Consider the following 24,137-nt stretch of genomic DNA (forward strand, 5'->3'; position numbering starts at 1 on the left):
CTTGTGAAGCGGAATACTGCATGTGAACAGGGTGTGACAAAATGGAACAAGTATGTCATAAATGCAAAAACGATTGTGGTTCTGGAGAAATCTTGGTCGTTTGTGAAGGATTTTGCGAAAGCATTCGAAGGTTCCATGCGAGTTGCGCCGGACTCACCGATGAAGAAGCCGGCGTTTGTCTGCATACTAATGTTATGTTTATGTGTGACGACTGTCGAGAGTTAATAGAGCTCTACGAAGTATACCGTAACTACGCTAACGCTAACGACTGTCGAGAGTTAATAGAGAATGTGCGTTTTCGTTCTATCGTCAGTTCAATGAGAGTTCCAGAAAATCCCGTTGAAAAAGGTGTTGATCGTATTACGAACGAAATAGCCAAAATGAGCGACTTGATGAATCAACTGAATGTAACAATCGAATCATTGCTCAATACATCCGAATCAACATCGAATACAGAAATGCCATCGGTATCCGATAAAGTTCCACTTCTGTCATCTACTAAAGTCCGGCCTGATGTGTCAACTGCCCAACGTGTGCATAGTTCTGATGAAGAAAATAAAACTTTCAAACTTTACATCTCGAACATTGCAAATGACGTCACCGAAGAAGAAGTAATACAAATGATCAGTGAAGCAATATCTGTGGAAAATATTCATGCCATCAATTGCCTCAAACCTCCTTGGAGGGACGTTTCAACTATGGACTTCGTATCGTACAAGGTAGTCATCGATAGAAAGTACCGCAGCGAGGCTTTGAACTCATCCAGCTGGCCAAAAGGAATAAGATGCCGCGAATTCAAGGATCACGCAGTAACAACATGGCGACCAGACCGCTGATCCCGATATTTCTAGTTTCAAACGGTTTAGTGTGTTTACGAAATTTGTTGCAGTCATTTTTGAAATTAAATAATTAAGTTTGTCCAGTTTTTTGATCGATTCTACTCTTATAGTGTGCTGTTTAATGAATTTGATATGTATAATTTGTATGAATTAATTTTTAATGTTGAAACATGCGTTCTCTTATGTTTAGATTTTCTTTGTATTCATTGATAGTTTGGCTTTTAGTTTTTAAGAACAGTCTGTACAGTATTTTTACTGAAGATGTTGGTAAATAAATAAATAAAAAATTGATAGAAAATGATATCAAAATTCATTTGACAATATTTGAACCTCGGCGGATAATATACAAAAATGTAATATAGTGATCAACGGTACTAGAAATGGAACCATTTCGAGCTCGACTAAAATGTTGTTCTTGGTCAAATTAGGTTAGCCCAATGACTTTCAATTTTTAAGCAGTGAGCAAAAATAATTGTGGAACCCCTGTGCATATACGAACTTTGCAACCGTAGGTCCATTGCAAAATGGAGGATCAGTCTACACCGATCCCCCAGTGGTATATAGGTCACAGCATCGAAAACCTGTTGGAATATGAGGGGCAGGGGGGCACTTTGTAGCCAAATTTGATCTAATTGACGTACCTTTTGCTGATTGTGCGGGAATCCCGTACGCCGTGGTCACGTTTTCACTCAAAGATTTGGCCCTTTTCCACGAGTCGGTGGTCACTATGATCGGCGATCCGGTCGATGAAAGTTTGTGATCCAGCAGCTGTTTGGTTGTTCCCTCACCCAGAACCAGTTCACTACTGAGACCTACGACGTTGGGGCTGTTTGGGCTAGGCTTCGTTGCTATAGCAGCGATCGAGGAAGCCGGCAATTTGTTGTTCCCCATGGGTTGCTGTGTTGGTGGTGCTATGGTGCTTTTTCTACGTGGTGGTTGTGCTGTTTGTGCTGAATGATGGTTTGTGTTGATCGTTTCGAAGGGGGTCACCGACTTGCTGTCCGTTTTGGGATCTTTCTGGGCTTTGTTATTGTTGTCGGTGGCGGAGGTTGATGTCGTCATAGTTGCTGCTCCGTTGCTTCCTCCAGTTGGTGCCGGTAGTGAAACTGTGCTTTGCTGTCCACGGTTGGCAGTTATTGCATCACTATGAATACTAGCGGTCGTGTCTAATGCAATCGTGATAGGGCCATTATTACTATCGCTACTATGCTTGGCATCATGTACTCCTGGTCGGTTCAAATATGAAATAGAAGAAGAGTGTAAAGATGATCGCGAAGGGTTAAAGAAGAGGTGGAAAATTAGATGAAGTACATAGAAAGATCATTAAATAGGTGCATCCTAAATTGATGAGCATGAGTAGGCACTCGGCGAGCTGGTACATAGTATATACGTACTATGCGTTTATATGCGTATTAAGTGCCATCAAATCAGGCTTATACCAATTAGATGTATGATACAGTAGCTGCAAGGGTCGTGGATGGTACACGCTTAACTTTTATGTATAGAAAGTGTGTAAATTTAACAGATTTACTATGCAGAAAAAATAAGCGTGTAAAATATTGTTAGATAGTGTTAGCTCCTTTTCTTAAAATTTCGTTAGTGGAGATCTCCCAAAATTTAGGATGATATTGATAATTTTTCAAAGTATTCTGGTTTATTTTCTATAATGCTATCAATGCCAAACAACTGAATACAGGAAAGCAACTAAGTACGATATTGAAACTTATTGACTTATGTACCGACATTTTCTAACAAAAATAATTTTAGTGGTAAATCATCCCTAAAATTAAAAAAAAAATCGGTGGATTCCGCTTCGGGGTGGACTGATCAATGCAATTATTGTTAGTTTTGACATTACCCAAGTAACCGTACAGCTGTATATAGTTGCATCAATATCACTTTATATGCTACTATAAAATATGGCATATAAAGTCATACTACATTACATGTCTCATTAATGCAGTATTAAAGTGGAAAAGGGCGCTATTAAAATGTAAATACGGCTACAATTCCTAGCTCTATGTTGGCAATTGCTAAAGTATAGTTACGGTCTGAACCGTATAAAAGCTTTAGCCAAAGTGTATTTAATGCTCAAAGGAAACCATTATTTTAAGACCCAAAATAGAAACACAAAAATATTATTGTACTCTTTTGTTCGTTTGATGTCAGGTCAGCGTTGCTTATTTGTCTGTCTATTTTTTTGTGATTAGTGGGGGATTCGAACCCAAATTAAGTGAGATGTTTTCGATGACTCGCCGCGCCTATCCTCCGGACCATGAATGCTGCATGTCTTGGCCGGGAAAATTGTACAACTTCAAGCAGCACCCTTTCGCTGCCGGTGGCAAATATTGTGGATTTCACTCGTCGGATACGTCGAATCATGATAATGTTTTTAGTGCACTTATTCCTTGTGGTTCAAGGAACAAGTGCACCAAATACGTTGAGATGATCCGTTTCTCTGCACTCTACAAATTTCGTGATAGTTCAATTGAGGGTGAAGTGCGCAATTAGTTTGGTGAACACGACTGTTGCACTTCCCAGTTAACCGCGGCTGTCGCTCTTTTGCTGTTGAGATTTTGTTTTGTTTTCATTATGTGGGGCTAAAACGGTTGCGCATCTTCACGCTTTATGTATCGTTTTAGCATCTTGCCACATTGAATCTGCGATAGGCGTGTGGTGTACGCACGGGCCTAACAATCGTAAGGTTTTTGGTTCAATTCCAGGTGGATGCACCTTTTTTTTTGTTTTCAAATTCTGGTTTCTCATAAGACAAATCTACGAATTTCAACCAGATTTCTTGTGGCGAATTCTCATAAGGGATATTTAAGTATTTCTATAATCTATTTGCCTGAGTGAATGAAGGATCGACGATATATACTGCATTGAAGTCTTGCCGTTTTTGTTGCGATGAAGCATTGAGAAAGATGATGCAATGAAGCATTGAGCGGTGACCGTATATCACCCATTGATGCACATTTCATTGCTACAATAAAGCAATGCTACATTGCATTCATAAAATGGAATTAAAGCATTATTGCACGCATATTGCAGAATAAAAGCAATGATGCATTGCACTCGTTGAATTAAAGTTAAAATACGGTTATACATTAATGCTTGTGGTTACTTGGGATATTAACTCAACAAGGACTGTAAGTACTGGTAATTCAAGGACTCACGTGAATTCTGATTACTAAACAAATTTTCTAGCTTGATTCGGTTTTGCTGCTAGCATAAAGCCCCCTTTTTTCTAGTATTTGATCAAATATCAGTAGTACCGATTTGGTTTCTCAGAAGTTTAATCGATTATGTTTGCTAAGGGGCGCGCCTTCGCTGAGATGTAAATTTCTATGAAGGGTGTAAATAGCGGGACCTTTTCATCATAGTCGATTTATATCAATATCTGAGGAATCAAAACAAGCACTGTACAGAAAACGATGCTTTATTACCTATTAATGGAAATGGAGTAATGCGACATGCACTATACACTAAGGATACGGGTAATACCACAATAGATCTAAATACTGGTCGCAGTGGCGCATCCGAACAGAAAAAAAACACTACGAAAAATTTTGCTTGCACTATTATCAGATCTCTACGATTTTTTTAACTATGTTTAGAGGAATTTTTAACCTTGTTTGATTTTTTCATTGAATCTAGATATCAGTAAAGACGATTTGTGATTAAAAATTGTGAATAATTTGCTGTAACGAAGTTAAAAATTTATAACATCGGTTTTATTGTAAATCAAGGATAAAATTCATCATTGTGTAGTGCATAACTCGTATATTTTATACTTCAAGGTGTTTAGTGCACACTTCCGGGTATTTAATCATTAGCCTTTAAATTATTAATCAACCTTTAAAGAAGCCATGTTGCATGTGAGTTATGCTATTTTTAATTTGACTAAAGAGTTTTTCATTGACAATTCATTCAAAGAGTTTTCGAACACTAGAAATCATTGCTATACCGCGATAATTACGTATGTCCGATTTTCGGCCTGATTTGTAAAAAAAACACTAAGAAAGAGTTTTTCCACGTTTTATGGAGATATCCAGAATCGAGTGACATGTTGAAAAGCCAAAACAGTGGAGTTGTCTGCTCCTTTGCCAAATATTTTTAAAAAAAATGATGGAGGAATCTCATCAGAACTAGCACCCTTAGAGGCATCTAAATTTTTTAGACCCTGGAAAATATCCAGTACTTGAATTTGATTTACACCAATCGTGTTTGAAAATTCTGAATAAAATGCGAAATATTCACGGTCGCGATCATTTCAATATCGATGTAACGTGTAGTAAATGAACGTTGTTTATTTCAAATCAATTTATGTGTTGCAAAGTTTTCAAATTGAAGAATAAAAATGAAGTATAAAAATGATGCTTAATTTCAATGGTGGTGTTATTGACAGCTATCCGAAAACTTCAAGTACTAAACGAGAATTTTACCATGTTGTCAGCCTGAAAATTTGTGATGGGTCTTAAAATATATCCTCAAAACAGTTTTCGTCACTAAAATCCGTACCAATTTGCTAATTTTGTTAAAATATTATTAAATAGAAAATTTCTTTGGGAATTATCTAAATTTAGGCTTTTTTCGCGGTTTCTTTAAAATTTATTTTTTTTTCTATCTTTATTAACGAGATTTGTTTGAGCTAAAAACCTAATCAATTGGTCGCCACCAGCGAGTGACCAATCGATTAAGTTTTCAGCTTGAACGGATGTTTGATTCTCCAGATCCGTGCTCTTGAAAATTTGAAGCTTGGCTTCGATTTATCTTCACCTTAAGAGCTGCGTCTACATTGAAATGAACGACCCGGGCGTCGCGCCACGACTACAGAAGCAGCATTATTTGCGGCATTGGTTTGTACATGAAGGAGTCAATTACCATATCCCGGTGTATGTAGATGGACCAACTACAACACTGAGGATCCACGATCTTTCACCACAATTGGCCAACACTGTCATAATAGACCACATGCAACAGTACGGCAGAGTGTTGTCTATCCACAACGAAGTGTGGAAGAAATTCTTTCCGGGCGTACCAAACGGTGTGCGAGTGGTGAAAATGAAGCTGGAGAAACAGGTGCCGTCTCATATTGTAGTCGAGAACCAAACGACACTCGTCACATACCCGAAAACAAGCGCAACCCAGACCAATAAGCAGCAACAACAACGCTCACCACTTAGCTCTGGAAATGAGCTAAATAAAAATAACGACAACAACCAATGCGGCATTGTTGATCCACCACTGGGTCAAAGCGACAAGACTTACACCAGTGAATCGGAATCAGATGACGACAGGGCGGTGAGCAACAGCAAAGGCGCAGAAGTAGGGGAGAATTTTTCAAAACGAACCGACGAATGCGAACACCAAAATGAAACGGCAACGGACTTGGAATGCGGTAAAAGGCGGTTGTCAACCGAAACAACGAGTGGAACAGGGGAAGAGAACGAGCCAAAACGATCGTGTGGGCTGAGTAGCGACATAAATGATGCGGAATGGAAGGTGCACAACACTAGATCTAGAAAGAAAAATATGAAATCATTGAATATTTGATTTTTTTACATGTAATTATTATGTTATTTTCAATACGACACGAATGCACCACTTTGGTGTAAAGTGTCGAAAATAAAACAAACAAACAAACTTCGCGATGCTTTTTTCTTTACCTAACTGAAATCAGTTGCGTTATGACTATTACGCAACGGTTTTTCCTTACGCAACTGTTTTGAGTTGCGTAATGCTTCATTACCCAGCTATTTTCAGAAATTGCAACATGCATGCATTCAGATGTGATTTCTGATACCCTTAAGTGGTGTTGTACGAGATTGTAAAAAAATGCTGTGCGCAACTCGTTGCAGAACTCGATTTTACAGCACTCGTTGTAATTATCCAATTCGGCAAGCCTCGAACAACTCGTGCTTCAAAAATCGTAATTCTGCAACTTGTTGCGTAAAACGTTATTCTAAAACTCAAATAAATACCTTGAACAAAAGTTCGTAACCATTATTTACAAAATAGCGAAAACTATGCTTTTACCGTTATTTGGTGTTGATCTAGTCGAATATGAAAAACGCTGTTATCGATTGGTCTGTTTTGTATGAAATGTAGATTAAAAAATCGTTTCAGGCATAAAACTTTGTATATGCTTTCGAATTCACTAATGAATAGTTCAGCATGTTATATTAGACTGACCCTTAAACAAAAAAGTTGTAAAATTATACGGGGCACTCCCTAGATATGGACCATAGGGTAAGAAAAAACAGCTCTCCCAAAATTTCAACACGATTTGTTGCTCCACCAGCTGATGCATGCAATTTGAAGTTTGTATGGAATATTCGTTTCAAATACATTTAAAACTGACCTTATGTCACTGTTTCGTTCCGTATACTAGTTGATCGCGTTCAATTGAGCCCAGAATGACAAATACACTAGTTGACACCTTAATGAACATAATTGCAGAAGGTTGTATCTGGATTTAAGCTCATTCTCATTACCCTTTCAGTTGTTGAAAGTTTGGTTTAGATCGTCACTACCGTACAATCGCATAAATGCATGCGCCTTGTGCAGCAGCTCGTCCAGCGTCAAAGGTGGCTATGATGCGCCTAGAGGCTACCACGAAACTCTGTTGAAGAAATACATAACAGTATTGCAAATCTACTTCAGTTAGGTAAAACACCAATACAAGATATTTTCAAGCAACTAGTTGAAATTCCATCTAACTTTTTTCTAGAGATTTTCGTCAAGATATTTCCTAAGGCATTACTCAGGGTAACTTTTCAGGAACTCTGACATTAATTTTTGCATGAATTTCATCAAAGATTGCATGCATGTTTTACTAGCACTATGGGCGGATTCAATAAAACCTGGAGGCCAAAAATAGTTTTGCCGTGTTATGTTATATTTATGAGTTTCGTGATACAAATTCTACATTTTATTTTCAAAAACCATGTTTTCAAGACAAACTTTCAAAAAAGGGCTATAGTGAAATAATTAGTTTGGTCACATATGGTGAACATAGGCCACTTATGCGATAAATATCGTGAAAACCGTTATACATATTAGAACATATATAGTAATGATAAAATAAATCATTTTATGGTATTCAAATTAACCAATTTTTAGCGGCCTCTAGAAGAAATTAGTTAAAAATAATAAAAAAAAATCAGCAAGCCCTAAATGAAAGAAAGATCAAATATGTGCAGATAAATGCGTCACCATTTAGTTTACATCTAAAACTACCATTAAAACAAATTTTTGTCTGGGACAACTTGAGACCAAAAAGTAGGGGATGTTTAAAGTATCGATAAAAATCCTATATTTTTGTTTTAGTGTAGTCCTTACATTTACCTGCACTAAACTACGAATTTTATTCAATTTCGATTTTCTTAGGTAGCATTTTGAATAAGCTTTCAAATGATTCCTAAGAGTATATAATTCCTGAAGTGGAATTCCGAGTGTAACTCCTAACCGGGTGTAACCTATGAAGAAATTCGAGGTTTTTCGAGGAATGATTTCTGGAAATAAACCTTAGAGTGATTATTCAAGAAATTCCTTGAAGACGAAAAGCTTTAACGGGGAATCCCAGGTGGAATTCCTGCATAATATGTGAAGTTATATCTTATCAATTTTTTGGATGTATTCTGCGGAGAATTCCTGGATTAATACTTTACAAGATAACTTGGCACATCCTTGGCATTAACCTTGATTCAACATAAGATTTTTTTTTAGATTTCTTTAAAGGTATATTGAGGACTATTGCTAGAACCTTCGAATTATTTCTGCTAATATTTTTGCAAGAAAAAAGTGCATCCTAATAAGAATAAGTTGTTTCTGGACCCTTTAAATAGAATAGATCTTCCAAAAAAAAACCTCATAAAGATCAATGAATAACATTTTTTCTGTATGAATCACGGTGCTTTGGTGGTACAGCCGGAAAAACTATTGTTATAAGTATTCTTACATGTTTTTAAAACAATATTATTTTCCCAAAATTTTGTTGTGTATTGTATCAGTACCGGTCCTACCGGTGCTGACTGCTTCAGTATAGTAGAACCGGTACTCAGCAAAACTGATCGGTACCGGAAACCCAAGTGAGAACTTTATTTTGGCAGTGACTGTAGCAACAAATTCAATGTAAAAAATACTGTACTTTTAGAATTTATGAATTTAAACTTCCCTAATAGGCATTTTTGAATACATCACATTTTGAATACAGCATCAATCATATCTCGCATAACTTCTGATCTCGCCCTAAAAGCCATTGGTAACCATGTGTGTAGCTCGTTGTTTCTGAGCATTTGAATGGATTTTCATGTCATTTAACAACGCTATGGGAAAGAAAGGATCATTATCTACCTGCCCGTGATTTTGGTTTGGATGCTTATTCTTTCTTTTGATCAGAAACAACGAGCTACACACGTGGCTACCAATGGCTTTTAGGGCGTTATCTCAGAGTATGCGAGATATCTCATGATACCTACATTCCAAATCAAAAATCTTTGCACCTGTGCCTGTGATCACAAGTGCATAAATCCTACAAATGGAATCACCGTCTCGAGAGAGGGAGAGAAAATCAAAAAAGAAAGACTTCACGGCAAACGACTGAGATGTTCGAACACGAACGACCGAACAAAGATGCGACGCGACGTCGACGACGCCACCGTCAATAAGTCAAAGGCAAAGCAACCGCCAACGTGATCGGAAGCATTACGACAGCCTGAGCACAGGAAAATTGCGCGCTTTTTTGGAATCGATCGAAGCGCAGGCGCTCTCTCCGCGCGAAGAGAACCTCGGGAAAATGTGGAAACCCATTATTGGGATCAGTCCCAAGTAACCGTACAGCTGTATATAGTTGCATCAATATCACTTTATATGCTACTATAAAATATGGCATATAAAGTCATACTACATTACATGTCTCATTAATGCAGTATTAAAGTGGAAAAGGGCGCTATTAAAATGTAAATACGGCTACAATTCCTAGCTCTATGTTGGCAATTGCTAAAGTATAGTTACGGTCTGAACCGTATAAAAGCTTTAGCCAAAGTGTATTTAATGCTCAAAGGAAACCATTATTTTAAGACCCAAAATAGAAACACAAAAATATTATTGTACTCTTTTGTTCGTTTGATGTCAGGTCAGCGTTGCTTATTTGTCTGTCTATTTTTTTGTGATTAGTGGGGGATTCGAACCCAAATTAAGTGAGATGTTTTCGATGACTCGCCGCGCCTATCCTCCGGACCATGAATGCTGCATGTCTTGGCCGGGAAAATTGTACAACTTCAAGCAGCACCCTTTCGCTGCCGGTGGCAAATATTGTGGATTTCACTCGTCGGATACGTCGAATCATGATAATGTTTTTAGTGCACTTATTCCTTGTGGTTCAAGGAACAAGTGCACCAAATACGTTGAGATGATCCGTTTCTCTGCACTCTACAAATTTCGTGATAGTTCAATTGAGGGTGAAGTGCGCAATTAGTTTGGTGAACACGACTGTTGCACTTCCCAGTTAACCGCGGCTGTCGCTCTTTTGCTGTTGAGATTTTGTTTTGTTTTCATTATGTGGGGCTAAAACGGTTGCGCATCTTCACGCTTTATGTATCGTTTTAGCATCTTGCCACATTGAATCTGCGATAGGCGTGTGGTGTACGCACGGGCCTAACAATCGTAAGGTTTTTGGTTCAATTCCAGGTGGATGCACCTTTTTTTTGTTTTCAAATTCTGGTTTCTCATAAGACAAATCTACGAATTTCAACCAGATTTCTTGTGGCGAATTCTCATAAGGGATATTTAAGTATTTCTATAATCTATTTGCCTGAGTGAATGAAGGATCGACGATATATACTGCATTGAAGTCTTGCCGTTTTTGTTGCGATGAAGCATTGAGAAAGATGATGCAATGAAGCATTGAGCGGTGACCGTATATCACCCATTGATGCACATTTCATTGCTACAATAAAGCAATGCTACATTGCATTCATAAAATGGAATTAAAGCATTATTGCACGCATATTGCAGAATAAAAGCAATGATGCATTGCACTCGTTGAATTAAAGTTAAAATACGGTTATACATTAATGCTTGTGGTTACTTGGGAAGCTACGCTAGAAATGCGCACCGTCATCAACCATCATCATCGCGAAAACTGACGCCGATGATTGAAAAATCCCAGGTCTCCTGTCATTTGACCAGGCTTCGTAAAATGGCTTATTCCACCAAGAGCATTGATACACCCAAAATAATTCGGATGACGGATTTCCCTCCTAGCGTATTATAGGTGCTAAATCCACCTATTGATGGTAAGATTCGCCTCCTAAGCGTAGACGGGCAAACCCGTCAATTGAAATCGAGCACATTGGACTTGAAAATTCGAGCAATCTAAATGTTTACGCCCGACCCACACAATTGCACAACCAATCCGAAGCCGAATGATGGCATCGGAAACGCACACTTAGGCAAATGGTCACGCGGCAAATGGATGGTGGACATGTCAGAGGAATGGAATGAATATTGCAATATAAAACGCTTTATATATTGTTTTTGTCACTGCTCCCAACAAGCTGTCGATAGGTTCGTGGAGTTAGTACTGGATATATAAATTGGGAGATCCTTGGTTCGATTCTGAATAAGCGCGAATATATATTTTGTTTTTATTTTTTGGTTCTTCAGGCAAATTTATGAAATTCAACCCGATTTCTTGTGGCGAATTATCATAATAGATTCCGGTCCCTGTATTTAGATAATCATTTTGCTTGAGTGACTATCGAAATAAGGTACCGTGTGACAAATGGGTAAAGGAAATCGTATAGAGAGGGTTCTTAAAAAAATAAAATGAATAAGATCTACTATATTTTTCAGATTGTTTCCTACTAAATCTATGCTATATTTAAATTTAATGTTTGTGCCAAAGTTCAAGGTAAATATTGAAAATTTTGGAAACTAGTGGGACAAGTGAAAATATTGTCGTTTTAAATGACTGAACTGAAACTAAAAAAATAACAGTCAGATCTGTGATTTCAAATGGCCTCATTTGTTAGTGTATGAATACACAAAAAATCACACATAAATAATAAACATTTTGTTCTTTTAAAACAATTTCCTTGAGTAAAGTTATTTATTTATCAACAATGTTACTTTTATTGAAAGTAATAACATCATCGAAAATCAAACACCATTCTATTTTACCGATTTTCTACTACTCATTTTATATAAAGTTAAGTTATCTCTTTTCTAAGTAATGTATTTATTGCCTTTATCGAGCGGATTTAACCCGGTCAAAAGTGTTAACATTCTTGTACCTACTGAATAAGTCATTATTTGAACCTAGTATCCAAATTCATGCGTCATCCGTTGAAGCCATTCAGAACATTACGATGTACATGTTTTTTTTTTAATTTCTTTATTAGTATCATTCCAAACATTACATTCATTTTTTATATCTAGGTGATCTGTGTTAGACAACACTATCATCCTAATTTGGTAAAACAAATTTAAGATTTTATTAACATTTTGTTAACAACATACTACATCTCCCTGGCTCTTCACCCGAAAGGCTTTGGGGTTTCACATATTTCGACATGTTGAATCCAACAAAAATAGTCCGGTTGAAAACCCCGTGTAACACATCGTGACCTTCCCTTGTTAGCTACCCCATATACCCGATTGCTCCAAGGCTCCGCCACAAGAAATTTGCCTTAGACACCAAAATATGAAAAACAAAAAAAAAATAACAGTAACTGGATTCGAAACCGCAACCTTCGGATCCTGAAACATAAACCCACACCACTCGCCTATCACAATTCCTCATGTATGGAGTTCTCTACATCACACAAGATGGAACCATCTTGTCACGAAGGACAACCTGCAAGAGGAGCAAAATACAACACCCGTTGGACAGCCAAGTGCGTGAAGGGGTGAGATGATATGTTCTATAAATATATTTAAAGGTCCAACGCGGTGCTGCGGGAATTTCTTACTTATACCAGAGTCAAAATCTATATGTTTGTATATCTTTATTATCGGCAATGACTTATACATTTGCAGTGGAAATAGAATTTCATGCCGTGCGTGTTGGATTGGGTAATATATTAGGGAGAAACAAATAAACACACTTGACTATAACAGTCGGGCGCTTTATAAGCAGAATTTTATCGTTGACGTTTGCTGATTGATTTACTTTTAATTTATTTACATTTTGGTCTCCTATTAGTCGCATGGTTGGGGACGGTATGAGACTCCTCGAAGTAGGAGACCCAGGGTTTGTGGGATTCGATTCATTTGACGATGTAATATTGTAATCAAACATCTAAGTGTGCATACAGCAAACTGGATTACCGTAATTCTTTTAACAATTACTTATCAAAATAGAGGCCGTTGATAAACTATGTTATCATTTAGCAGGGAGGGGGTATCTAGCCAAAGACCACGGTCCACCCATTTGTGTTTCAAAGAAAATTCCACCATCAACTAAACCTGAAAGGTTTCATTAGCAGTCGGATGGTTCAAATTAAAAAAAAAAGTTTTAAAATTCAATATTTCATATCTTCTTTACCAACAACGATTAGAAGACGATTAAGATTTCTATGGAAATTACTATGACAAAATTTGAAAAAAAAAAATGTTCCCCACATGTTAGTACTGTAATGTTAATACAAAATTATCTCTAAGTGAAAACTAATTCCTCAAACAATAATAAGGAACACTGCAGTAGAAGCAAATCTTTTTTGAGCTAATTTTGTTAGGGATTTTTGCAGAAGTTTGTCACACTATAATCTCACATTTCGCTTAAAAATAGCAAACCAATTCATAAATATCTCTTCTCCCATTTTTCAAATTTCTGTTTCATTCATGAACAAATGAAATACATGATCATTGGGCGAGCGGGGGGTTATTCGTTAAAACCACACAAAAGCACGAGGGGGGAGGAGGTGACTGAAAAGTCAGGAAAAATGTTCACGTGGTTTATGGACGACCCCTAAGAAAGATATGGGGATTGGAATTTCAAACTTTTTTTTTAAATTTAAAAACGCTCTTATTAGCAGTCATTTACATTTACCGTTATATTTTTTTTTGTAAAGAAGATGCAATAGTACCTAATTGGAATTTACAGAAATTACAATAAGGTTTAATTATCGCACTCAACATTTTACACCAAAGCCAGATTTTCCATATTTTTGGAATTGATATACATAAATAATAATTCTCAAAAAACTTATGTGCACAACATAATCGCAAAATAATGGTGAACGCGTCACGAAATGATTTCTTCAACCCTTAAGTGGATTTTTTGGTGTTGGTGTTCGTTCAGAGGTTTGCCAAGCCGCATAACTATATAAAACTCGTGAAGATCTTTTCCGAACAATATTTTTTCTACATCCCAGAAAATTTACTTATAATAATAATGCTCAACATATTGTCGATTTAAAGTCATGCTTTAGAGCATTCATGATGTCAAAACTATGTATCATTGCTTGACAGTTATCGAATGAGTGCAATAAAACTTATTTTAATCTGCATTTTATTATGCATATAAAAATAAACACACATTGTTTGAAAATGTATTGGAAAATATGAAGTTGGTGCAGTCCCATATTGAAAAATAAAGGCATACCAGTCTTTATATGAACTTTTAATTTAAATTTCAGCTACAAACGTGAATTGTGTTCAAGTTTATTATTTGAATCATTAGAAGCAAAATTAGTAAGCTATGCGGTTGTGTTAAATATGTCAGGAAGAAATGTAAGGGGTCATCCATAAATGACGTAGCTATTTAGGGGGGAGGGGGATCTTTACGGGGCCCATATAGCCGTAGTGGTAAACGCGGAGCTATTCAGCATGATCAAGCTGAGGGTCGTGGGTTCGAATCCCACCGGTCGAGGATCTTTTCGGGTTGGAAATTTTCTCGACTTCCCAGAGCATAGAGTATCTTCGTTCCTGCCACACGATATACGCAAGCAAAAATGGTCATTGGCACAGTAAGCTTTCAGTTAATAACTGTGGAAGTGCTCATAAGAACACTGAGATGCAGGCTCTGTCCTCTGTTTTGTTTGACTTATAAACTTGGTTTATAAAATGATGATTCAGCTTCAAAACATTCATCAAGATTGAAAAGAAATCTGAGAAATTTTAGATTTTCTTGATAAATGCAATCAAACAGATTTTTCAAAGCTTTAAATGGTTATGTAAATATTATATTATATTCGTGTCTTAATTGATAAATTTATAAATAAACAAAATCAAAGTTTCATAAATAAATTAAAAATCAATGCTTTAACTACTTGGAGTACATTGTTTTCTCATTTGTTAACAAGTCATAAAGTCAGCCGTTTTCAAGACAATAAATTATGCTCTTTTCGGCAAATATTACATGAAACAAGATATTTATACCGTGTATTATGCATTCAATGTTGCAGGAGATCTCACTCAATCAACTCATCGATTTGTTTTGATGTATCAATGCTCTTGATGGAATAGCCTGAATATTAATGAGGACAACAGATTCGAGTGATATCGAAATTGCCCTATCATTCGATTTTATTGATAACTTGGTAATTTGATAATTTTTTATTATTTAACTGTTTCATTATAGGTTGTGTAGGTTTATTTTATTATGAAGAAAGATAATGAAGTTCAGCTGAAATATTAATAGAGATAAATAATTTGTATAATAATCGCAAAAATTTTCTAAACATTCCAAATATATCAAGTGTAATCTTTTCTATATCTGGCCACTGATTGCCAAATGGATTTGAATTTGGATAATAATTCATTTCGAATTAATATATTGTATTGTTCATTTTCATTGAAATCTATTTCCTAACAAAGAATAATTTAAAAAAAAAAAAACAATCCTTTAATAACGAAATTTTTGTTCCAACTAAAAATAAACTAAAAATATATTGTACCCTAACTCAACAATAACGAGCTTCATCAATCCAATCATTTTTTTTTTTCACATTTTCTATAGTAAACTTGTTTGGCTTGGTGACAACAGCAAAAGTAATACAATTTAGCCTATATGAAACTAGATACCAAAATTATGTAACAGGAACTGTGTTTATTTGAAACTGTTTTCCAAATTACTTTCGAGCGCTACTGTATATCATACTGTTAGATTAGATTATCCTTACATTTTAGTCAGTAATTAATATCAAATTTTGTATTGAACTTCTGAATTCTAATTTTTTGTTTCAACCCAATCACTGAGGAAAATTAATAAAAAATGCAAAGGGGGGGCCTTCCTTAGCCGAGTAGTTAGAGTCCGGGGCTACAAAGCAAAGCCATGCTGAAGGTGTCTGGGTTCGATTCCCGGTCGGTCCAGGATCTTTTCGGGTTGGAAATTTTCTCGACTTCCCTGGGCATAGAGTATCATCGTACCTGCCACACGATATACGAATGCGAAAATGGCAACTTTGGCATAGAAAGCTCTCAGTTAATAACTGTGGAAGTGCTCATAAGAACACTAAGCTGAGAAGCAGGCTCTGTCCCAGTGAGGACGTCAATGCCAAGAAGAAGAAGAAGAAGAAGAAGAAGAAGGGGGGGGGGTGCTTGATATGCTACGTATTTTCCAAGGGAAAGTATCAGCATTTGTGACGAAACGGTACGAGAGGGAAGGGGGGTGTAAAAAATCAGTGAAAAATGCTACGTTATTTATGGACGGCCCCTAATAGAAAATTATAAACATTTGTATGAAAGAAAAACTTCAAAGTTTGAGCGCTATTTTCTCAGTGCCTACTTTTTTCAATATGGGCCTTTATGGACAGCATAAGTTGTTCTTAGAAAAACTTTCTTATCGAAAATGTCTCTGAAATTTTGTCCTGAACGACTAATTCTTATTACAATTCATAGATAGTCAAAATTAAAAATGATAAAAAAGAGATTATTGCGTTATATAAAAATGAAATTTTGTTTTCATATTTTTCATGATAAAAAAAATCAGTATATATGTTCTCTTGACTTCTCCAAACGGTTTACTACAATCTCCCCACTGAACGTTCTGTTCTAAAATCAACATATCGATGTAATAATTCTTAAAATAAATTGCTTGCAAAAACTAATAGCCAATTTGCAGAAGTTGTTCTTGAGTCAAAATGATCGATTCATCTATAGAAAACTCTTTTACTATTATACTAAAACCATGGTTAAAATTTAATCCCATATATGGGGCACAATTTCTTATAATCGGCTCATTCTGGGTAGCATTCATCAGCATTGGATCGATATTTTTTTTTATCAATGTGAAAGTAGAACCGTGATCTTGTTTTCTTTGAATAGCACCAGCAAAAGATTCCACAGAGTTTTCATGTTTTAAAGACTATTCATTTTATAAAGAGGACACCTTGTTTATGCTATATCTTTTTTTATCATGTATATAAAATCTCAGAGTATTCTGTCTGTCAGTAACGCTTTGAAAGGTTTCATTGAGCAGCATACAACAGCAATTTAAGAGCACAACAACAGTCAAATTAAGAGCACTGCAAAAGTCCATTTGAATGTAACAACATTACACCCAAAAGTTGAAACCGTCATTATAGGCGTTTTCTGCGTCTATTGATGGCGGAAAAGTGTTCTTCTGAGCGACATGACGTTTTTAAGCGTCTATTGATAGGCAGATAATCCGGTCATTGAGTCGAGCAGTTTTTACGGTACAAATGGGAAAGTACAACTTGATATGCTTTTTGCACCATGCATACCAACAAGCAGGTTTAGTGCTGTGGTATAGTATTTGGTTCTCACGCTTATGACCATGGATCGATCCTGGTTGATGTCGCATGTGTATTTTTTTTCATGTGCGTGCATCACCAACACATGTATTAAAAAATAAAACTTCCACACATATGCCTCTTTTAAGTGCATGTATTGGAAGTATGGAAATTTCGCAAAAAACCGAGAGGGTGCAAACCAGATTCGAACCATAATCATCGGATCGACTAGCACACTGTGTATCTACTGCTCCAAACTTACTACTGAAAAGAAATGTAACCAAAGTCGATGTGGTTTTACGTTTCATATGCATGATTGCTCATGCTGTTGATAAACATGTGAACATGTGTTATCCCCAGCAAAATAAAGATATACAGTCAAGTCTCCTTTAAAGCGTTAATCATCGTATGTTGAACAAGTTTAATGTATATTCATAATAATTTATCACCTACCAGAGTAGCCACATTCTCTATTGTAGAACTTACTTAAGGACTGTTCATTTTATAAAGTGGACACCTTGTGCATGCTATATCTTTATAATATATCAATAGAATCGTAATCGGTTTTCTGTATACAGTATCGTTCGACTATTATATTATTGCACGATGGTGTTATAACAAAAAAGCCATCAAAATAATTATAATTCACACGAATAAGGAACAATGTTTAGAATGGTCAAAGATTGGTAGGTCTGGAGCCAAGTATAATAGTTGAGTATACCAAAACACAATTCATTCATAAAAATTCGGATTTTTGGTATGTGAAAAATATTGTTTAAGTTTGAAGAACATCTTTTCTAGGAAGTTTTTGTCGAAACTTCTTTGTTCTTCTTTGTAAGATCTTATATTTCCATATAAGAGGAAAATAATAGTATTACGATGCACAGAAAACCGATTATGATTTCATTTGATAAACTAGCTAACCCAGCGTGGCTAGTCACGTTCCATAAGAATTTTCAAGCAAAAACCTTTTTCAAAGATTGATAATGTTTATGTTCAATTGCAAAATGATAACATGGACAGAGAAATTTCTCTGTTGATTAATATGCCATTGGTGTATGAATAATAAGCTGAGACACGCATGATATTTATGAACGCAAAATCGCCCAAATTTATGCTCTAACCATACTCCATTGTTATAGTGCCGTTATTCTGATCTGAAATAATTACAGCCTTAAATGCTGTTGTGAAATATTTCAAAAGTTCCAGAAGCTTCTATAAATTAGAGAGAAGAATCTGACTGAAAATTCTAGAATATTCTATTGAATCCCGATTAACCAGTGCTACAATTTCTGTATAGATCTTTGTGCTGCGATGGCGATCGTCAACGATATACAACGAATCGAATTGTAATTAGGGGACTATTGACTAATGAATATATCGAGTCATCGAACAGGAATGCTTTGGAAAGCTCTTTTAGGGGACCATTATAGTTACCATAAAAAAATATTTTTATTTTGCCTTCATAAGTCGATATCGAACCATGGAATATCGACTCAAGAAGGTTGTGTAAATAAAAAAAAAACTAGAATATTCGGCCCACAATCATGTTTATCTTACCTTTGCAAATATCTTATTTGTTTTTGAACCTTATATTGAAATGACGAAACCCGTAATGAATCACATTTTCAACTTGCATCGGAATTTAAGTGCGGTCGAACAGCATAAAGTTGGTTTGTTTACATTTTGATTACCGTCCAAGTTCATAAAACCGGAAAACTACAATGATAAAAAGATCGTGACTTTTATACGAATTAGGAAGGACAAAGCTCCGGAAAACTCTAGAACACCCTGTGCAATAGCTGTTATAGTGCTCCACAATTTGCAATAGGGTCCTAAAATGGTTAATTAAACCTTGTTTTCATTTAATAACACGAAAGATCATATTACTGCAACTACTTTAGCAATTTTTCTCGCTCAAATAACGGATATATCATATTTAAACTTTAATTTCAAAATTGGATCCATAAATGAACCTTGACACTTGAGATCATGTTTGACGTTCGCTTAGTCGACAAAAATATCACAGGGGTTTTAGTTTTAACACTGGGGTTGTTGCTATCTGACATTTCGGAAGGGACACGGAAAACAAAATACACCCGAAATTTGAGTTCAAATCAAGGAGTGTGACAAAATCTATAAAAACATAAAAAAATGTTTTTTGTACTTAAACAAATGAAAAACATTAAAAAATTGAGTAAACATGTGTTTTTGGCCTGAACGTAAGCGTTTGGCACTAAAATTGGGACAGGGCTTTAGGACCCTATTGTAATGTTGTTACATTCAAATGGACTTTTGCAGTGCTCTTAATTTGACTGTTGTTGTGCTCTTAAATTGCTGTTGTATGCTGCTCAATGAAACCTTTCAAAGCGTTACTGACAGACAGAATACTCTGAGATTTTATATACATGATAAAAAAAGATATAGCATAAACAAGGTGTCCTCTTTATAAAATGAATAGTCTTTAAAACATGAAAACTCTGTGGAATCTTTTGCTGGTGCTATTCAAAGAAAACAAGATCACGGTTCTACTTTCACATTGATAAAAAAAAATATCGATCCAATGCTGATGAATGCTACCCAGAATGAGCCGATTATAAGAAATTGTGCCCCATATATGGGATTAAATTTTAACCATGGTTTTAGTATAATAGTAAAAGAGTTTTCTATAGATGAATCGATCATTTTGACTCAAGAACAACTTCTGCAAATTGGCTATTAGTTTTTGCAAGCAATTTATTTTAAGAATTATTACATCGATATGTTGATTTTAGAACAGAACGTTCAGTGGGGAGATTGTAGTAAACCGTTTGGAGAAGTCAAGAGAACATATATACTGATTTTTTTTATCATGAAAAATATGAAAACAAAATTTCATTTTTATATAACGCAATAATCTCTTTTTTATCATTTTTAATTTTGACTATCTATGAATTGTAATAAGAATTAGTCGTTCAGGACAAAATTTCAGAGACATTTTCGATAAGAAAGTTTTTCTAAGAACAACTTATGCTGTCCATAAAGGCCCATATTGAAAAAAGTAGGCACTGAGAAAATAGCGCTCAAACTTTGAAGTTTTTCTTTCATACAAATGTTTATAATTTTCTATTAGGGGCCGTCCATAAATAACGTAGCATTTTTCACTGATTTTTTACACCCCCCTTCCCTCTCGTACCGTTTCGTCACAAATGCTGATACTTCCCCTTGGAAAATACGTAGCATATCAAGCACCCCCCCCCTTCTTCTTCTTCTTCTTCTTCTTCTTGGCATTGACGTCCTCACTGGGACAGAGCCTGCTTCTCAGCTTAGTGTTCTTATGAGCACTTCCACAGTTATTAACTGAGAGCTTTCTATGCCAAAGTTGCCATTTTCGCATTCGTATATCGTGTGGCAGGTACGATGATACTCTATGCCCAGGGAAGTCGAGAAAATTTCCAACCCGAAAAGATCCTGGACCGACCGGGAATCGAACCCACACACCTTCAGCATGGCTTTGCTTTGTAGCCCCGGACTCTAACTACTCGGCTAAGGAAGGCCCCCCCTTTGCATTTTTTATTAATTTTCCTCAGTGATTGGGTTGAAACAAAAAATTAGAATTCAGAAGTTCAATACAAAATTTGATATTAATTACTGACTAAAATGTAAGGATAATCTAATCTAACAGTATGATATACAGTAGCGCTCGAAAGTAATTTGGAAAACAGTTTCAAATAAACACAGTTCCTGTTACATAATTTTGGTATCTAGTTTCATATAGGCTAAATTGTATTACTTTTGCTGTTGTCACCAAGCCAAACAAGTTTACTATAGAAAATGTGAAAAAAAAATGATTGGATTGATGAAGCTCGTTATTGTTGAGTTAGGGTACAATATATTTTTAGTTTATTTTTAGTTGGAACAAAAATTTCGTTATTAAAGGATTGTTTTTTTTTAAATTATTCTTTGTTAGGAAATAGATTTCAATGAAAATGAACAATACAATATATTAATTCGAAATGAATTATTATCCAAATTCAAATCCATTTGGCAATCAGTGGCCAGATATAGAAAAGATTACACTTGATATATTTGGAATGTTTAGAAAATTTTTGCGATTATTATACAAATTATTTATCTCTATTAATATTTCAGCTGAACTTCATTATCTTTCTTCATAATAAAATAAACCTACACAACCTATAATGAAACAGTTAAATAATAAAAAATTATCAAATTACCAAGTTATCAATAAAATCGAATGATAGGGCAATTTCGATATCACTCGAATCTGTTGTCCTCATTAATATTCAGGCTATTCCATCAAGAGCATTGATACATCAAAACAAATCGATGAGTTGATTGAGTGAGATCTCCTGCAACATTGAATGCATAATACACGGTATAAATATCTTGTTTCATGTAATATTTGCCGAAAAGAGCATAATTTATTGTCTTGAAAACGGCTGACTTTATGACTTGTTAACAAATGAGAAAACAATGTACTCCAAGTAGTTAAAGCATTGATTTTTAATTTATTTATGAAACTTTGATTTTGTTTATTTATAAATTTATCAATTAAGACACGAATATAATATAATATTTACATAACCATTTAAAGCTTTGAAAAATCTGTTTGATTGCATTTATCAAGAAAATCTAAAATTTCTCAGATTTCTTTTCAATCTTGATGAATGTTTTGAAGCTGAATCATCATTTTATAAACCAAGTTTATAAGTCAAACAAAACAGAGGACAGAGCCTGCATCTCAGTGTTCTTATGAGCACTTCCACAGTTATTAACTGAAAGCTTACTGTGCCAATGACCATTTTTGCTTGCTATACGCTATGCTGTGGCAGGAACGAAGATACTCTATGCTCTGGGAAGTCGAGAAAATTTCCAACCCGAAAAGATCCTCGACCGGTGGGATTCGAACCCACGACCCTCAGCTTGATCATGCTGAATAGCTCCGCGTTTACCACTACGGCTATATGGGCCCCGTAAAGATCCCCCTCCCCCCTAAATAGCTACGTCATTTATGGATGACCCCTTACATTTCTTCCTGACATATTTAACACAACCGCATAGCTTACTAATTTTGCTTCTAATAATTCAAATAATAAACTTGAACACAATTCACGTTTGTAGCTGAAATTTAAATTAAAAGTTCATATAAAGACTGGTATGCCTTTATTTTTCAATATGGGACTGCACCAACTTCATATTTTCCAATACATTTTCAAACAATGTGTGTTTATTTTTATATGCATAATAAAATGCAGATTAAAATAAGTTTTATTGCACTCATTCGATAACTGTCAAGCAATGATACATAGTTTTGACATCATGAATGCTCTAAAGCATGACTTTAAATCGACAATATGTTGAGCATTATTATTATAAGTAAATTTTCTGGGATGTAGAAAAAAATATTGTTCGGAAAAGATCTTCACGAGTTTTATATAGTTATGCGGCTTGGCAAACCTCTGAACGAACACCAACACCAAAAAATCCACTTAAGGGTTGAAGAAATCATTTCGTGACGCGTTCACCATTATTTTGCGATTATGTTGTGCACATAAGTTTTTTGAGAATTATTATTTATGTATATCAATTCCAAAATATGGAAAATCTGGCTTTGGTGTAAAATGTTGAGTGCGATAATTAAACCTTATTGTAATTTCTGTAAATTCCAATTAGGTACTATTGCATCTTCTTTACAAAAAAAATATAACGGTAAATGTAAATGACTGCTAATAAGAGCGTTTTTAAATTTAAAAAAAAAGTTTGAAATTCCAATCCCCATATCTTTCTTAGGGGTCGTCCATAAACCACGTGAACATTTTTCCTGACTTTTCAGTCACCTCCTCCCCCCTCGTGCTTTTGTGTGGTTTTAACGAATAACCCCCCGCTCGCCCAATGATCATGTATTTCATTTGTTCATGAATGAAACAGAAATTTGAAAAATGGGAGAAGAGATATTTATGAATTGGTTTGCTATTATTAAGCGAAATGTGAGATTATAGTGTGACAAACTTCTGCAAAAATCCCTAACAAAATTAGCTCAAAAAAGATTTGCTTCTACTGCAGTGTTCCTTATTATTGTTTGAGGAATTAGTTTTCACTTAGAGATAATTTTGTATTAACATTACAGTACTAACATGTGGGGAACATTTTTTTTTTCAAATTTTGTCATAGTAATTTCCATAGAAATCTTAATCGTCTTCTAATCGTTGTTGGTAAAGAAGATATGAAATATTGAATTTTAAAACTTTTTTTTTTAATTTGAACCATCCGACTGCTAATGAAACCTTTCAGGTTTAGTTGATGGTGGAATTTTCTTTGAAACACAAATGGGTGGACCGTGGTCTTTGGCTAGATACCCCCTCCCTGCTAAATGATAACATAGTTTATCAACGGCCTCTATTTTGATAAGTAATTGTTAAAAGAATTACGGTAATCCAGTTTGCTGTATGCACACTTAGATGTTTGATTACAATATTACATCGTCAAATGAATCGAATCCCACAAACCCTGGGTCTCCTACTTCGAGGAGTCTCATACCGTCCCCAACCATGCGACTAATAGGAGACCAAAATGTAAATAAATTAAAAGTAAA

The 24,137-nt window shown here is 35.4% G+C and overlaps 1 protein-coding gene across 2 annotated transcripts in view; it reads right to left on the reverse strand.

Annotated features, from left to right (window-relative positions):
* The window catches only part of LOC5577415 (protein cappuccino), a 47,178-nt gene extending 45,119 nt beyond the window's left edge, over nt 1-2,059 (reverse strand). For both annotated transcript variants that reach the window (XM_021844817.1, XM_021844816.1), the window contains exon 1: nt 1,481-2,059. In XM_021844817.1, the coding sequence (XP_021700509.1) occupies nt 1,481-1,901 (421 nt within the window). In that variant the 5' untranslated portion in view covers nt 1,902-2,059. The remainder of the gene's footprint in view (nt 1-1,480) is intronic.
* Nucleotides 2,060-24,137: the final 22,078 nt, after the last annotated feature.

The sequence above is a fragment of the Aedes aegypti genome, chromosome 2 (genome assembly GCF_002204515.2).
Source record: "Aedes aegypti strain LVP_AGWG chromosome 2, AaegL5.0 Primary Assembly, whole genome shotgun sequence".
In the NCBI taxonomy this organism is placed as follows: domain Eukaryota; kingdom Metazoa; phylum Arthropoda; class Insecta; order Diptera; family Culicidae; genus Aedes; species Aedes aegypti.